At 41.1% G+C, this 19,153-nt stretch overlaps 1 protein-coding gene across 1 annotated transcript in view; it reads left to right on the forward strand.

Moving 5' to 3' along the window:
• AUH (AU RNA binding methylglutaconyl-CoA hydratase) overlaps window positions 1-19,153 on the forward strand; it is a 138,776-nt gene that overhangs the window by 30,996 nt on the left and 88,627 nt on the right. The window contains exon 4 of the mRNA XM_066604049.1: window positions 13,606-13,692. Within this exon, the coding sequence (XP_066460146.1) occupies window positions 13,606-13,692 (87 nt within the window). The remainder of the gene's footprint in view (window positions 1-13,605; window positions 13,693-19,153) is intronic.

Raw genomic sequence — 19,153 nt, forward strand, 5'->3', positions numbered from 1 at the left:
CAGTTACAGCATTTTGTGTGCGGATAGGTCATTCCCCATGGGAGGTATTTGTGAGGTAGCTGTGAGTTCATTCACTGGGGAGGAGCTTCCATTGAGCATGCTCTAACATTCATGTTTCCCTCCAGCCATTTCCTGTGTTTTAACACAAAGACATTCCTTTTTGCCATGCGGCTGTAACTTGAGCCTTGTAGATGTCTTCTGCTGGTCAAAACTGGTTTGACCTGTTTTTGGACACACTATAGGCCGCCTGCAGACAGGCGGGAATTCCACGGTGGGAATTCCCACGGAATTTCCTCCCCTGGAAGCTGCCATAGGATTGCGTTAACAAACACAATCCTATGCAGACGGCCGCGATTTGGCCGCGCGAAATCTCGCACGGCAAACAAATTGTGGCATGTGCTATTTCTGTGTGGGGCTCGCAGAGCCCCGCATAGAAACGTCACTCGCCGGCCCCCGCTCTGTGCATGCGCCGGCTGTCCGGGAGCCGGCACATGAAAAAGTCGGGGCCGCGAGAGAGGTGAGTGCCTGCGCTGCTCTCTGCAGACGCTCGGGTCGGGTCCCGCTGCGAGAATTTTTTAAAAGAAAAACTATGCGAGTTTGGTATTACAGTAATTGTACTGACCTGTAGAATAAAGTTATCGTGTCATTTTTGTTGCAGTTTGTGCGCCGTAGAGACAAGATGCACTGAAAGATAGTGGAATGTCATTTTTTTTTTTTTTCATTTTACTCAACTTAGAATTTTGTAAAAGTTTTTCAGTACATTATATGGTACTTTAAATGGCACCATTGAAAAATACAACTCGTCCCGCAAAAAACAAGCCCACATACAGCGACATCGGTGAATGAATAAATAAAGGAGTTATGATTTTTTTTAAATGGTGGGAGGAAAAAAAAGGGGGTCTGTGTATTAAGTGGTTAAATAATGTACTAACTTCCTTCTCTGGGTCATTACGATGCAGAAATACCACATGTGTAATTTTGTTTTTAATTTTTTACAAAGTAAGTGGAGAAAAGTGTTTATTTTTTTAAGTAAATTTTTAACTTTTTTAAAACTTTTTTTTTAAATTGTTTTTAAGGGACTTCCACAGAGACCGATCAGGAACCCCTGATCACATTGCAGTGGTCTGATGGTGACAGCCCTTTACATGCTGCAGTCGCATAGACCGCGGCATGTAAAGGGTTAACACAGCAGAGATTGGAGGTTTACTCCATTCTCTGCTGTGTCAGAGCTAGTGCCCAGCTATCCTCTGACAGAGGGAGCCCCGTCCCTCTGTCACCCCTTTACATGCTGCGGTCTCATAGACCATGGCATGTAAAGGGTTAACACAGCAGAGATCTGAGGTTTTCTCCATTCTCTGCTGTGTAAGAGCTGTTGCCTGGCTATCCTCTGACAGCCAAGCACTAGCTTAGAGACCATCGCCATAGAGACCATCAGCTGGCTTCTCACAAGCCGATGGTCTCCATGGTCACCTGTATACAAAGCAGTGCAGAAGTTTGAAATTAGAAGTGGGACATTGCCGGTATATCGGTAATATCTCCTTGATTCTTATTTCAAAGTCCTGCACTGCTCTGTGTGGGTCTGTGCAGGCAGAGCACACTGCCACAATTTATGGCAGTGTGCTGTGCAGCTCCCGTAGTGAAACATAGCCCGGAAATCTTCCGGGCTATATCACTATGGGCAATGAAACTCGTCTCGGAAAATTTCCGGGCGTGCCACTCACGGGGTAAAATTAATTTTTGTTTATCACACTCTTATTAATTAGAGAGCATATTTGCTCTCTGATTGTCATATCTGAGGGTCTTTTTCCCAGAAAAGGAGTAAAACCATGAAGATTTGCTCACGTAATTACTCCTCTACATTATTTAACCTTGCAGATGCCCCAATCATTGCTGACCTTCATCTAAACATTTTTCAAGAAAAAAATGTTAAAAACATCTCTTATACAAGAATTTAAATTAAAAAATTCAAAGAACAAAATAAAATTACAACATATTTGGAATCTCCACATCCATAAAAATCTATAACATTTTACATTTTTTAACCAGCACTGTAAAATTGTAACTATATCGACAGAAAAATAAAATTGCTGTGGTTCTGGAATGTGATGCCACACAGGTCTTTCTAAAAAAAAATAGGAAAAAAATAAAGTAGTTACATCCTGCAAACGTAATAAAACATATATATAAATTTGGTGTTTAGAATTGTTCTGACCCATAGAATAAAGTTAACACAAGATTTATACAGCATGGCAAACCCCCCCCCCCCCCAAAAAAAAAGCAGAAAACAAAAAAACAATGGTAAAATAGCTTTTTTTCCATTCCCCTATGGCAAAAAAATCTAATAAAGGTGATTCTATGCATTATATACATGTATACTGCATATACTCGCGTGTAATCAGAGTTTTTCAACACATTTTTTGTGCTGAAAAAGCCCCTCTTGGCTTATACTCGAGTGAGGTAAAAAAAAAAGACGCAATACTCACCTCCCAGCTGGCATCTATGTCCCCGGGGCGATGGTCTCCCCGGCGGTGCGGAAAGCTGCTTGATACTTCTCTTCGCTGTCATCTCCCTGCTGGGCTTTGAATTTCCCCGCCGTCAGCACTGTGTAAGTAAGCACTGTGATTGAATCGAGCGCCAGCCAATCACAGCCGGCACTCTATCATTCACAGCCATTCAGTGAATGACATCACTGAATGGCTGTGATTGGTTTATCGAGTGCCAGTTGTGATTGGCTGGCGCTCGATCCAAACACAGCGCTTACTTACACAGTGCTGACGGCGAGGGAATTCAAAGCCAAGCAGGGAGATGACAGCGGGGAGAAGTCTCAAGCAGCTTACTGCGCCACCGAGGAGACCATCGCGGCTGGGAGGTGAGTATTGCATTTTTTTACCTAGTATATACTCCAGTATAGCTAGGCTTATACTCGATTCAATAAGTTTTACCAGTTTTTTTGTGGTAAAACCTATTGACTTGGCTAATACTCGAGTATATACGGTACCTAAAATTGGTTCCTACAAAAACTAGAGCTCGTCCCGCAAGATGCAGTGTGTTTATATGGTTGCATTGGTGAAAAAATAAAGTTAAGAGTGCAGGAACACAAAAGGGAAACTATTTACTGGTTCTTAAGGGGTTAAAAATGCACCTAAGCGACTAAGATCAGCGTCAAATATATTTGTGAAACACATTCAAAATGTACAATTTAGAATGTGACTGTCGGGAGGAATGTGACTAGTAGGGAGTAAAAGCTCAATTGCCACCTTTCTGTCTAAACCTCCAGTTTATTGAGTTCAATTTGCAACCGCCTTCTGTCCTCTTGTGTTAATTACTTTACATAGTTCCGTGTCATGTGTAAGTATTGATATTTTACTGTACTATCATTCTATGAAGTCTTTACTATATTAGAGAGACTAGGGCCCAGTACTGACCCCTCTAGTACCTTACCAGTAATAGTAACCACATTGGCGTATGTAAAATTTCTATCATTGATCCAGATACTTACCCACTCACCCACATTTCACCCAGACCAAGCATTCTCATTTTATCTACCAGCCTTTTATGTGGCACAGTATCAAATCCTTTTGAAAATTCAAGATCTACAAGATCCAATGACTCTGCTGTCCAGTCTAGAATTCACCTTCTCATAGGAGCTAATTTAGATTGATTTAACAGGAGCGTCCTCTCATAAACCCATGCTGATATGGAGTTAGACGGTTATTTTCATTGAAGTGTACTCCATGATAGCATCTCTAAGAAACCCCTAAAATGTTTTACCCACACTTGAAGACTTGCCTTCCTACACTTCCTGGCTTCACTTTTTGACCCATTTTTGAATATCAGCCCCACATTTGCCATGCGCCAGCACCATAGAGCGGCCCCCACCACTATAGAGCTCTTAAACATAAATAATAACGGCCTGTCTATTCCATTAGTTGATTCCCTTAGAACCCGGAGGTGTATGCCATCGGGACCTGGTGATTTGTCTATTTTAATATTTAAAGGGGTTGTCCCGCGCCGAAACATAAATTTTTTTTTTTTACACAGACCCCACCTTAGTAGACAGTAAAACTGCATCCATTTGCTATTTAAAAAAAAAAAAATCGCTTACCTGAATCCCCGTTCTGCAGCTTTGAAGATTCTTCTTTCAAAGATGGCGCCGCTGGTCTTCTCCCACAGTGCACGCGGGTCTTCTCCCATGGTGCACCGTGGATATTCTTCTCCAGTCTGTGCTCCACTGCCGATTACAGCCACCTCATTGGCTGATCGGCAGCACGTGACGGAGGCGGAGCTACGCGATGACGCGGAGAAGAGGGACGAGCCAGGACGCAGCGCGACTGTTCATGCTACCAGAGGAGAAGTTTGGTCGTCGCCATGGAGACGGGGACGCCAAGACCGGAGGGGGTAAGTGTATAACTTCTGTATGACCAATATTTAATGCAAGATGTATATTACAAAGTGCATTAATATGGCCATACAGAAGTGTATAACCCCACTTGCTGTCGCGGGACAACCCCTTTAAGGCATTTCGTCCTGGCTTGGACTGATGACCTATAATGGAGAGTTTACTTTATTACTCTTGCCTTATTTCTTCACATTTCATTTTTCTCTGTGAATATGGTGGAAAAAAGAAAAGCTATTAGATTGTCTTTCTCCTCATCCTCTTCTAAAGTTTTTTTGAAAGGCCAACCCTTTCCATTTTAATCTCTTATTTATAAAACCGAAGAGCGGTTTAGGGTTAGTTTTACCCACTTTTGCAATGAGTCTCTTTGTCTCCAGCTTTTATTTAGCTTTTTGCATAATTGTTTTATAGCTTCTTAGAGTTTTCTTTTCTTTTTTTTTTGCTGCCTTTGTGTTTTAGTAATTTAAATGCTTCATTTTTGTTGTTTATTACCCCTTTTTACATTTGTATTAAGTTACATTTGTTTTTCTCATGTTCCTAACCCTTTTAGTCCTGTCAGGTGTGAACCGCTCACAGCGAACATTTTAAAGATTCTTTTAAATATTTCCCATGTTATTGTCTGTACTCTTATTTTTGAGGACATGGTCCCTGTCAGCAAGGTTCAGGGCATCTCTAAGCTGATCCAACTTCACTTTCCTGAAGTTCAGTATTTTTTGTGGCTCGCCAAAAAAGCCCTATTGAAACCCAAGTGAAAATTTACTATGTTATGGTCACAATTTCCCAGGTGCTCCCTGACTTGTGGCTTTGCTTTTATGTCATATCTGTTGGTTAATCTTAAATGCAAAAGGGCCATTCCTGTAGTTGGGTCCTGCACAAGTTGGGAAATGTAATCATCTTTAGTTATTGACAGAAACCCGTTTTCTTTGAGAGCCTCGGGTTACAGTTTTCCAGCTTTTCTTTGACCATGTCATTGTAATTTGCTGCTTCATCTATTTGCCTTAGTAATTAAATTAAAAGGCCACTCCAACGAAAACACATTTTTTCCATCCATGCCGCCCTCACCTGATTGCCTATCACACTCTGGAGGCTGAATATTGCAGCCCTGGTCTGATCTCCTCTATTATAACTGTGTGTCAGGAGTGCTTGTACCCCCCTCAAGGCCGTATCTGTGTTGGGATTCATGCAACAGTATCACACAGAATGAGTAATTGACTAGAAACTTCACACACAAACTCAAGTACATGTGAGCTGGTCAGAACAGAGATCACATGACCGTATGAGGAGAAAGTTTCAGATAGAAAGAAATGACTAACCATAGTAACACTAGCTCAATTATATATACTGGGAAGCTAGTTACATAATGAATGAATTTCAAAAAATCACCAGAGTATCCCTTTATATACATCATGGTGTATCTATATACTGATGGAGTTTAGTTTGTTAAATTAGTCAAGGTCAGCTCAGCGAGGCTCTCTGATATGGCAAGGGGTATTTAACTCCTCAGGCCCGGGTGGCCTCCCAATTGAGGTATATGCTAAATATCAAGATATACTCCCTTAACTTCTGGCTGTATATAATGCTCGATATCTAAGGGGCTTCCTGTCAGAATTGTTCTATGATGCCAACATTGTAATTATTTTAAAACCAAAGACCCTCTTGATTGTGGGTCTTACTGACCAATTTCATTATTGAACTCGAGCTACAAGTAGTTATAAAATGATGGCAAATCGTCTTTGTAATTGTAGACCTAATCTATCCAGATCAAACTGGGTTCATGCCTGGGAAATCCACCAAAGGAAGCCTCGGAAGAGTTCAGGTGAGCACCCAGATAGGGGCAATTGTGAAAGAAAACTGGGCCCTGACCTCCATGGATTCTAGGAAAGCATTCGACCCTATGGAAGTGACCTTTTTTATTTTCTATTGTTCAGCGATTTTGGTTTTGGTGATACCTTTTATTAAATGGGTCTCCTTACTATATAAATCTTCTCTAGCGGATGTTTTGGTGAACGGCTCTTGCTCCCCTTACTCTCCACTACACCGAGGTGCTAGACAGGGAGGCCCTCTATCCCTCCTACTCTTTGCTCTGGCGGTTTATCCTCTAGCTATTATTTTAGGGGAAACTATACTATATGTAGGCACAACTATAAGAGACCGAGAAGACCATGTTGTTCTGTGTGCTGATGATCTCATGCTGTTTGTCTAATCCTGTAATGTCCCTCCTGCATATTTTGCCATTTTTGTACACTAAAAACATTTATCTTATTTTTTTTTTTTTTACTCGTTTTTGTGTCGCTGCATTCCAACAGCCATAACCTTTTTCTTTTCCCATCAGCGAGTTCAATGAGGGCTTGTTGTTTTTGTGGGAAAAGCTTCAGTCTTCATTTATCTTATTTACACATAACATTTTCATCAACTTTTACTATGCTTTTTCTGGAGAAAAGATACTGACAAAATTGTCAATTCTGGCATGTTTTTTTTAGTTCACCATGCAGAATAAATCTATATGTACACTTTAGGGGATGTGTACATATTTACCACTCTGGCCTCTTTTGACCAATTACAAAGTGTGCTCTCCTTCACTCTCTGGTTTTCTGCTGAATATGCAATTCCCTGCCCCATGGCCATGTATAGCCCACTATCCTTTGGTATATTATGCTCACAAGGCCCATTGGGCCTCATATCTAGTTTATTCTCTCATTTAGTAATGTCCAAAATTGCCCATACGATTCCCTCGGCAATATTACATTGGAAACCATTTATACCCACTTTAAACAGATGCTGCACTTCGGGAAGTTCCCGAATCACCTGCTGCAAACCACATCATACAACTGTATATTGTACATGACTGTTACCTCATTCCCGTGCCCAATTATTCAGGACTTCTGGAGAGAGGTTACGGACCTCCTGCCTGGGATCTTGGGTTAACCTGTACCTCACATCCCTCTTCATGTGTGATTTGGTGATGAGGATTCATGATAACACCATATAAGGATATTTTTGAGGCAATCGTTCTTTTTAATGGGGAAGGCAATTGTCTAATGGTGGATGGCTTGTAAACACCCCTCTTTATGTGAAAAGAAAATTGGTTAATTTCGTTGTCCCATTTAACCAGATTGTATATAAAAGTCAGGGCTGTCCTCCTAAATGTGATGGTTTGGGGAACGTGGTGTAATTCACCCTCTACTCTGTACTCCCCAAGAGCGTTGGCCCCTCTTATACCTAGAGATGACTTCTGAAGCAACTGTTCTCTCTGGAGTTTAGGCCCATTTCCAGTAACAATTGTCGTTTGAACGAATTAACAACTCAATGACTTTTTTGCTTTCAAATGTTGAGCGTTTACACGTAAAGATAATGGTTTGAAATGCTCGCCATTTCCCTCGTTACCATGTAAACAAATGTGTATGTTTGCTCACAGGGGCTTGTGTTTATGCCAAAAATCTCTTGGTGGGAGTTTTTTAATTAGTACAAAGAAAAAGCCATTGTCTACTGCGACATGAGTCATTGTGTTTAACTTAACGACAAGCGAACAAACAACTAAACAACAAGTGAACGAATAGCGCACGATGGCTTTATGTTTACATGTAACGCTTATCGCTCACTCTTGCCCGTTTGAACGAATTTTGATCAATAATCATTGCATGTAAATGGGCCTTTACACCCCCCCCCCCCCCCCCCCATCATGATCTCCTTATCTCCGCTTGGCATCATTTGCTTTGCCGGTCATGGTCTGATATGGTACATTTTGCACCTATCTTGTTTTTATCTATATGTAGACTCTAATGTTCAGGTATCAACTTTTATTTTGCATTTTCCTGTTTTTTATAGTTCATTATTTGTAATGTTGTGTTTTGCTCACCCTGCAATAAATAGTTAATTGCGATCAGTGCCATTAACATGGATCCGTCAGCCCTCCTGACATTCTGTTCTTGAAGTAATCCTCTTTCCCTATTATTCTGAGTTGTGCCGATCCTCTTATTCCTCCTAGAAATATCTGAATAAATTGACAACAGGGTGTTACCATTCCCCCTTGTCAATAGGCTATGAAGGGTATAGCTGGCCTGTATATATATATAGTCCCTTCAGAGACTTTGCTCATCAGTTGTTTAGAGTTGAATAACCTGGGGTTTCCGTAAATGTTCTCAGAGTACAGTATAGGAAGTGCGAAATGTAAAGTTTGTTTATGGCATAGTTGTGCGGCCGGACCCGGCTGCACATGGGGAAGTCTGAGCGGGTGAGTGGCATAAACAGAATGCCTGCCCCAGTGACTGGCAATAACATCTGCTGAGCAATAAGGGGTTTCTGCATGAATCACCGGTGCACACAACTCCTAGTATGGAATTGGCTTTGGAGGTCCAACTATTGATGCATAAACCAAATGTCAAGCAGAGGTTGTATGTCAAGCTGCACGCTTAAATATTTAAAGTAAGCCTAGTAATGACAACTGGAATATTGACGTTCGTGTTTTGCTCCGTACTACACCGCTCAGCTGCTTGTTTCCTTCTCTGCTCCTTCTGCATCATGTGCTTTGCGGTGCGCAGCGTAATCGAATGACATGTCAATTAATAATTGTATTATTTGGGAAGATGCACAAAAATCAGCAACGCTTTAAAACTAAAGACTCAATCCCGCGGCCATATGCGTAAAACGCTGCTTGTATTACGCAGTGATTTACCGCAGTGTGTGGCAGAGATTGCGCACTGCGCAGGACACGCACGCTGTCATGTAAAGTTTGACTAGCGTTTTTTGTAATTCCGCACTCATAGTCTCATAGTGGCGTTGCGTATTAAAACCGCACATACGCAATGTATTGTATGTACAGCGTTTAATACACAACCCATAGAGAACAATAGGGCTGTACACGCATAATACGCATGAACTAGAACATGCTGCTAGAAAAAAACGGGCCACCTTCAGTTTTTTTTTCCCCCGCGTGAAAAGGATGATGCACAGCCGTAAAAAAAAGAAACACGAATATCTCACACATACACATGCATTGAAATTGGTCCATTTTTCACAGAAATTGTAAATAGTTGTGTGAATAAAGCCGCAGAAGCAGGACACACATTATAAAAAGCAGGTCAGCTCTGGGAATTAAAGGGGGGTTTTCAGGCAAATACTATTGATTAGCTCAGGTTAGGTCATCAATAGTTGATTGGCTGGGGTCCACTGTTCAGGATCCCACATGATGAGTTGATTGTCTGCCACAACACACAGTTATGGAGTAGAAACCTTGAATCATAACCCTTTCCAATCCACTGTTTGATGTCTTCCAACATTCTGATTGAAGCATGTACAGTTCCGATGTCTGAAGACGTCCGGCAGGGTATTCTTACGGTATATTATTGCTTGGTCTGTTGTCGGGGGCCTCTCCGGCATGTCACATACTGCAGTACTGGCTCTAGCCAGCAGATGGCACCATTGTAAAATGGCAGAAAGAGAAAGACCCCTAGGAAACCCTGAATCCAAAATTGCAGGTGCTGTTCTCATTGAAATCCATGAGAGCTGTGCCTGCAAATACAAGCACCAGCCATTCCACAGGGGTCGGAGCTAAATACTTCTGCTCCATAGCCCTGTGTGTGGTGGCACTGACGACAAGCGCCTGATCAGCTGACTGGCTAGGATCTACCGCTCAGGAACTCGGACAATCAATTCTTGATGACCATTCTTTGTCTTAAAAATGGCATCAATTCTTTTAGGTACAATTGCAGAAAGTCAGGGGTTTTGTAGGATTATAGTCATGTGTATGATAAACCAATTATACCAAACTGATGATAATCATCATTTTTCTTATGTATTTTGAAACAGTCATTAACTTAAACCGAAGCAGCTGTGTAGGATGTTTACAATTGGGTTTATATATGTGTCAGCTAGTATTACTTTGTTTAGTAAAGCCCCATTTACACAAAAAGCTGATCACTGAAAATTTGTTCAAAAGATAGGATGATTGACATTTTGCATAAGCTGCTAATGGGCACTAATGCCCATTAGCAGCTTATTAGCTTCATTTGCATGTAAATGAGTTTCCCTGAGCTGTATGCAGATAACAGCAGGTGGTCTGTTATCTGCATACAGCCCCTTTGTTCTGCTGCGGGACTGGACCTGAATACAATATTATCAGCGCTCCCATGGAGAATCACAGCGTGCGGTCCCTGCTATCAGCTCTGTCGCCCAACGATGGATTGTAAATAGAGATGAGCGAGCGTACTCGGTAAGGAAAGATACTCAAGCGAGTATCGTCCTTACCGAGTACCTGCCTGCTCGCCCACAAAGATTCGTGTGACGGTGGGGGTGACCACTGTGTTGTGGGAGTGAGCAGGAGGGAGAGAGAGAGAGAGATCACCCCCCACGGCACCCGAATCTTTGCGAGCAGGCAGGTACTCGGTAAGGACCATACTCGCTCGTATCTGTCCTTACTGAGTACGCTCGCTCATCTCTAATTTTAAACTCAACTAAAAATCATCGATCGGATGAAAAGCAAACGATGGTAGCATTTACATGCAACAATTATAGCTCAAAAGACATCGTTTGGGTGAATATTGAGCGATAATCGTTGCATATAAATGGGGCTTTATTCTTTTCTATCTGAAACCTGCAGTCCTTTTCCTCAGGTGGTCAGCTCAGCTCATTCCGACCACCTGAGATTTACTTGGCTTTATGTTCTTCTCAAAACATTATTTCCTCAACCAGCATAATTCCTGTGTGATGGACACTACCACACAAGCTCTTGAGCGGGGGACACAAGACACCCGATTCACAGTTACTGCTGATGGTTGAAAGCACCTATCACACAGTTATAATGAAGACGATGGCAGTTCAGCCACAGGCTGACTGTATACTTATGATTTGTACCTTATTTAGATGAATATACAGAGTAGGGATAACAGCATTGTCCTCCCAACAGGTAGAGATGGTACAGGTTCTAGCTACTCGCGTGATGTTATGCTAATTCATCATGGAATTGATTACCCAGAATAGTGAAAGAGTGAAGAGGGAGAAATCTTAGCATCAAGCTGGTGCCTGGTAAGCATCAGACAGGAGGCTGCACTGCATGGAAGTGACTGCAATATATAGAGGAGACCTCCATAGTGTGACTGGCAATCAGGTGAGGGGTGCAGGGATGGAAAAATGTACCTGGAGTGGTTCATAAAGGAAGGACACCTCTATACAAACAACTAAGCATAGGCTGTTACGTGTGCTGCTAGGAGTACATAGTACAACAAATCCCAGCAGCACACGTAACATAAGCTGCTAAGATTTGCAGGGCAATGTATGTCAAGTTTCAGCTGCATTTTACTATTTCTAAATGTAGCGATTTGAGTTATAAATATTTAGGGGATTGCTGCTGAAACACTCCTCTAATAGAGAGGACCTTCACATATGTAAGCCAGTCACCAAATCATCCGCATAGCGTCACTCCAGAGCGAACGCATTTCATCTTACATTAAAATACTAGAAATATTTCAGTGTCAGTTCTTTACATTTTCCACATATTTTCTTTGAAGTTGAGGAATCCACTGTAGAGACGCGCTGTAAAACTAGAGGGCCGGCTACGTGCGCACGGACACTGCTAAGATATAGCCGCAAGAACTGTATACTTCCAAGGCACGCGTGTGGAGAGCGAGGAGTAGATTTCAGTCCCTTTTGTTTACTTGGTCAAACATGGCCGATTTTCTTTGTATCGAGGTTTCACATTCCCGTTTTTCAACAGCGATTATGAAAATGTTCCTTTAAGTTGAAAGTGCTGAAAGGAAAAATGTAAAATGCATCAGTATTCTGTGATCCTAATATATTCACATAGATAAGATTTGTCTCCGAATTACTCCTTGTACTTCAAAAATGAGAAGTAAGCTAGGGAGTCGCTGCCCGACAGCCATGGTTATCATCTGGAAACATTCCAAAATCCCTTTTTCTGCTCTGTTATTCTTGCTAGATTGGTTTTGAGAAAGCTGAAATAACAGTTACAAACAGCTTTTTCCCTGGTTTAATATACGGGCAAAATTGAATGGTCTTAGTATAAATACACAGTTTAGTAACTGCTTTCCGTTATGTAAGCTCTTCTCCAAAGCACTCAGTGGGAAAAAAGGCCCGTTCTCTCTAGCGGTACTTGGGTAGACAATGCAGGTCACTGGAATGAACAGTCGGCCCAGGGACCCCCCAATTTTGAGGCGATGTGGAGCACAAATTATATTCCTACAGGTCGTATCCAGAGGAAACCTGTGAATCAACACTTCTGAGGTGCCAGCAGAAGATAATGGGTTTTTGAGCTACAGACACAAAATCCAAAGCAGAACCACACTGCAAACTTTTGATTATATTAGCATTAGAGTTGAGCAACGAGCTTGGTGCTCATTCGAGTATTAGCGTGCTCGATGGTGCTCGTTAATGGAACCAGCATCACGCCGTGTTTGACCCCGCCCCAGTTTTTGGCTCCTCCCCACTGTGACGTGCCTGCTTTGGCCCCTCCCCGCCGCGACGCAGTGCGTGTCAATGGCAAATTTTTTGTCTGGCAGGCGAGAGAGAAAGAAACCGACTGACCGACCGAGGGGGGAAAAAAACCAAAAACTTGGGACCCGGCGTCCCACATACAAAAATGCTCGACTCTCCCATTGTAGTCAATGGGGTTCGCTACTCGAGTAGAGCTCTCGAATTTTACAAAAAGCTCGACTCGAATAATGCGGACCCGAGCATTTGGGTGCTCGCTCATCTCTAATTAGCATCCTTTTGACAGCAACTTTGGGTAACCGGAAAACCCCTTTTTTAAGATGCTGCAAATTTATCATCGGCATGCAACATTGCCATTATTTATGACAAATTTATCACAATGTTGCTCCAGCAAAAGTGACTTAAAAAACTCTCAAAATAAATTCCCCCCCCCAATGGCTACATGAATAGAAGTGGAGAATGTAAGGAACAGAAAGAAAATGAATTTTGACTCTTATTAAGATATATTTTATTAAGTCGGTAAGAATTGTGGAATGATAAATAACAGGGTTTCAAACGGTGGGCATTTATGTTACGCATTTTTTCTCTCTGCATCCTTTTATGTATGTACACATTTTTGTGTTAGTCTGTCAGTTGCCCTTAGAGAAAGTTTTTTTTTTTTATGTAATGTATGAAACAAGGGACCAGCAGTCCATTATTTACATGTTGATACTTTAATCGTTTCTTCTGCAAGATTGCATTGTCATTGTTAATGTATTTTCTTACAGGCGCAGATTTAAAGGAAAGGGCAAAAATGCATCCAAGTGAAGTGGGACCGTTCGTTTCAAGGGCTAGAGCGTTAATGAATGAATTTGGTGAGTAGCTTTTCAAGGTACTTCGTAGAAAATATATTGGATTTACAGTCAAAGAATTAACATTTAAGAACTGTATCTACTTGCAGCATCTATAGTTAGATTATATATAGAAGTAAAATAATTGGCTAAATATTTGTGTCAGCCCCATCCGCCACGTGAACGTACTCTCCAGTCTAGGGCTGCTTGGTATTAGACAAGTGGCATGACCAAAAAATATATGCGATTTTATCCACAGTTAGCTGTCAGGCGACTGTTTTTTACAGCTGTAATTGTTTTCTATTACAGAATCAGATATGTTGTAGTTACACACAGCTAACATTGTTTGGATAGAAGGGTCACATGCAACTTGCGAATAGAAATCTGAAGTTTGGATTTATTGGGGGAGGTACCATAACGCAACCACATAGACCCTCATGGGATGCAATGTTGTGTGAGACGTTTTGCGGTCTAATACCCTAAAGAACTCTTAGGAGGGATGTAATGTATAGACAAAATAGACACTACATTTTAAAAAGTAACTACAAAGGAAAAAAGGAGCTGCCAGCACAAACTACTGTATAGCTATAGGCCTGTTTCGACAACCCAAAACTTGACATCACTTTTCTATAAAATGACCTCTAGGAAAATGAGGACGAAACTTAAATATGTATTATAGTGGCACTTTGTGTGGTGTTAAAAATAGTCGGGAAATATGAAATACAAATATAAAAGTGGCTTTAAAGTTCTCGTGTAAAAAAACAAACAAAAAAAAACATTTTGATTAATTGAATGACTAAAACTGTTCTAACTCTCAAACCGTCATGTGCTTAAAAAAAAAAAAACAGGCGTCGATGCATTTTAATTGAGAAGAAAATAAATGAGAAAGATCAAGGTTGATGAATGGATGGTAATTGGATCAAATCAATGCATGTTCATCGGCCATGATATGTGGATGCGATTTCTTCATGCGCCCAGTAATGGTGAGATGGATAACACACAGTTAAACTTAAGGCTTGCCATTTATAGTCCTATGCTGACCAAGATGAGCTTGACTGGTGAGCCAGACAGTTTCACAGGGTAGCTGGCCGCAAAAATTAAGCCTTTAATGTGGACAGTTAATGGCAGCATGTTGGTTAGTAAGTTTGCTCTTAGGTATGACTTCCTGCCACATATTTGTACAGCTTTTCTTCCATGTACCCTTCTGATGCAGGCAAGATCTGCTGATATTTATAACTCCGCAAAGACAAACTGCAACGGTGAATCAGACAACGGGGAAAGAAAATATACTTTGCTTTACAAGTATAACTTCAGCTGTATTAACCATGCACCATAGCTGGGGGCTTCTTCTACAGGATGATTGTACAGATTGCTAGGGATCATGGAAAGGGTTTCTGTATTCTGGAAGCTCTTCTCTCGTATAGGACTTTGCCGTCCATTTGAATAAAACTTACCTCAGTTTAGAATCAGTGAAATTAACTTAATTTGTGAAAAATATAGTTATGTGGTCCGCAAGCGGTGGCAGAGTTTGTACCCATAATGTCCAGAAGGAACTAGAGAGCATATTGTTATTGGAATTGCATCAGTTTTTTGGTGCTGTTACTTTGAAAAGAATGGCATTAAGGGCGAGTGCCATAATTACCAAGCCCCAAATCTTTTGATCTATGACAGATCAGGGACATCATTGGGATGCCATCATGTTAAAGCAAGACTCTCAAATGTGTAATCAGATTTCTTTTTTGCGATCCTCTAAATGGCTTTTTTGCCCACATCCTTGTAAGGAACTCAACTGCAGCATCTGCCTTGAATTTTTGTATATCATAGCTTATACATTATTTCAATGAGAACGGTTCCTGCAATAGCAACTCGGGCTGCTGCCAAAGATATAGAGCTGTCAACTTCTAGCACTTCACACTCAGGCGGCCCAGCGAATAGCTGATCAACGGGTGTTTAGAGAGACGGACCCCGCTGATCAACTATTGGTGACCTATCTTGATGATGGGTAATTAATAGTTCAGAAGTGGGCAACCCCTTTAATAAATTCTTAGGGCATGTTCACACAGAAGATTTCTACAATGGATTTTGATGCAGAATCTGTGTCAAATCTTCATTCCATTATATTCAATGGGAATCTGCGCTGTGGTCTATATGTACAGATTTTTTCCACACATTGATTTCAGATCTGCATCTAAAAAGCAAAAGTGCCATTGTCGTGTTTTGATGCAGATTCGTTTGCTGCATCCGGAGTTACACATTGTAAAGGGGCCAAATCCCCATGCAGATCTGTCGGCCAATTATTTGCTTAGCCTCTGTGGATTTCTGCCGTGATCCTCGGAGGCGGAGCCCATGCACAGAAATAAGCCTTGTATTCCACTGTTTGAACATACCCTTTGGGTATTCATACTACTCCAAAAGCCTTTGACCACCATCAAATGAAAGTATTTGGTTAGTGTGTTGTACTACCGTAGTAGATGTAACATTTACACCTTTCCTGTGTTTTGGACCCCCACCCCTGTTTTTTGCTCATGCCGAATGAGGCTGAAGGGTATATTTATACACGACAGATATGTTGCAGAAATGTATGCACTTGTTCCATTAATCTGAATGTGCTTTGCAGAAATCCATGGACATTTTGCAAAAACCTCATTCAGATGAATGGAAAGGATGTCTGCAACAAATCTGCTGCTTGTGAATTTAACAAAGTCTCTGAGAAGAGATGCAATTGGTTTCCAGCAATATGCTAATCGGTCAATGTCAAACCACTAAAGTATAAGATTGGTTTCACATTTGCGTTGGAACCTCCGGAATACCAGAAGAAGCGCTGCATGCAGAGCCTTTTCTTCTGTCTAAAAGTCAGGCAGTTGAGCAGAAACCACACGTACCCCATTGTAGTCAGGGGTGTCCGTTCGGTACTGTTCAGTTCCGTCCTGAGACGGAGTTGTTCTGCCACGGAGATTCCCCTTTCATGCTTCCTAAGCGGAGCAAGCAAGTGGAACCGCTGGCGCAGGGTGAAACCACCTTCACTCTTATTATAAACAATTAAAAAGTAGCAACATTTTCAAAACTAAACAAGAGTCTTCGCATAAACAAAGTGCAGACATCTGACAACCTAGCAGACACCTTGCTAGTGGCAACCATACGCCAAAAAGCTGATAACCAACTGGAGTGCAAACTCCAATAACACTTATTACCCTGTTTCCCTGAAAATAAGACATACCCTGAAAATAAGGCATAGCATGATTTTCCAGAATTTTTGAGGATGCAAAAAGATTTTTCAGGCTTTTTGAGGATGCTTGAAATATAAGCCCTACTCCAAAATTAAGCCCTGCTAACAGTTAATTAAAAAAGTCAATTTAAATAGTGTCCAGGCAGCTATACATGTAAAAAAGTTAAACCTTTTGAAACAAAAATTAATATAAGACACTGTCTTATTTTCGGGGAACACGGTAATTGTAAATCACATCACAAGACAAAAGCTATCCGTGAGCAAATCCAACTGTTACACATAGCAACTTAATGCATGTGATGTATATGGCCATCTGGCCAGATAAAGGGGAAGGTTGGTGAGCTAGAAATAGGTGATAAAGTTTGTCTCACCGTATTCCTGCATGCTAAATCCTCAATCTAAAATACAGCGGTCACACCGAAAAAGTCAACCCTGCACAGAAACCTAACCTGTCGAAGCTTACGTATAAGGCCATCTAATAAGGCCATCTATAATATGCATAAAAATTGCCCTAAAATGTTTTCCAGAGTAATGGTTCATTAGGGGACAAGACTTTAATAGTTACTTGTACAAGAGAGCCAGCTAATAAACTGAAACCGTCTGCGCAAAAATAGAGCACGCTGCAATTTTTTTTTTTTTTTTTTGCTGCAAGCAGAAAATCGCAGTCGCTCTCCGCTCATGTGAGCGGACATGTGGATGCTCTATTGGTTTGATTTGCTGCAGAATGCCACGGATCGTCCGCCTGGGAGACTTTTGCGTGTTCTGCAATTCAAACCCTGCCGTGTGCAGGCGGCCTTAGACAGCTGTAGACCTAACAATGGCTGCTGAGTCTGCTGCCTATGGAAATCTATTAGGCCCTGCCAGAGGCAGAGCCTTATAGGTGTTAGAGTTCACTGTAACGCTGGCGTATGGCCATGTACTTTATGAACAGTCAAATTAGATGAAATTCAAGTCCCCTAGTAGAACAAAACTTCAAATACTCAAAGCACTCCCCCCCCCCCCCCAATTCCCCTTTTATTATGTAAAATAAGAAAATGCCACCTCAAAATTGGCATCACCGCGTTTGTAACTACCAAAAATGAAAAAGTCGTGTTATTTAACCCCCATAGTGAATTCTATTCCTAAATGTTATACACTTTATTATATGTACTCCAAAATGATGCCATTAAAATGCTATGTCAACAGAAAAGTAAAAAGTTATGGCTCTTGGAGTGTGATGTTGAAAAAAACAGACTAATTGGGTAGTCATATGGACATAAAATAGGCTGGCCATTAAGGTGTTAACAAATTTTGTAGGATTTTGTTATTTTTGTTCGTGTAACAGGAATACGGACTATAACGGGTATTATTAATAATCTAAAAATATAATTCCTATTTACTTGACTTGTCCAGGATGAGAACTCACGATAAGGTGACAGCGTGTCCCACAACATTTAGAGCTACACTGCTCATACTGTTCCAGACTCGTGAAGTCCTTGGCAGCAGCGTGGTGAGGTTCAGTGAATACGCTCTACACCATAATCCTTTCATTATGCTGGTCTTGTCCGTGTAATAATATAGAGATATATCAAGCCCAGTTCTATTCCACAGCAGAACTTCATTATTAAACTAATTTCTGTTGTTTATGGTTAGGCAGTTTCATTTACACTGTCATTAAAGTTCTTCAAAGCCTGACAAAGTGTAAATGGAAATACTGGATGCTTTCAATTTTTATTTGCCAGTGCTGCCATATAATGTTCATGCAAAAGTTTAGCTAATTATGCTAATGATACAGTGTGTTACATCCAAGAGTGGGCATTCAAAATATGCTAATATGCTACTTTATCTGGGCGGTTCCATCAGATAATAACCTACAGCTGTTGATGGGTAACATTTCAGCATGTGTATTACTGCATTACATGTTTTTAATTTTTATCGCGTCAAATCTTGTGTCTTACCCCAATAATTAACTTCCTAACTGTGATATCCGTCTTTCTGTTTATCTCCCTTTTGCAAGGAAAAGTAAGTGTACCCTTTGCGCTACTTGGATTTATTTATGGATTATTCAATGTGCTCAATAAAAAATATGAATGGTGCAACAATTGTGTGTGTCTTATTAGGGAAGGGGGAAGGGACTTATTATTTGTATAGTGCCGACTTATTCCGCAGCATTTTAAATAATTTGTTTATTACTTCATTATATAAAATACTAGCTGATATACTCGGCTTCATCCAAGTTAATTTGGTACAGGTGTTTACTAGAGATGAGCGAGCACCAAA

This window comes from Eleutherodactylus coqui, chromosome 5, assembly GCF_035609145.1.
Source record: "Eleutherodactylus coqui strain aEleCoq1 chromosome 5, aEleCoq1.hap1, whole genome shotgun sequence".
Classification (NCBI taxonomy): Eukaryota; Metazoa; Chordata; class Amphibia; order Anura; family Eleutherodactylidae; genus Eleutherodactylus; species Eleutherodactylus coqui.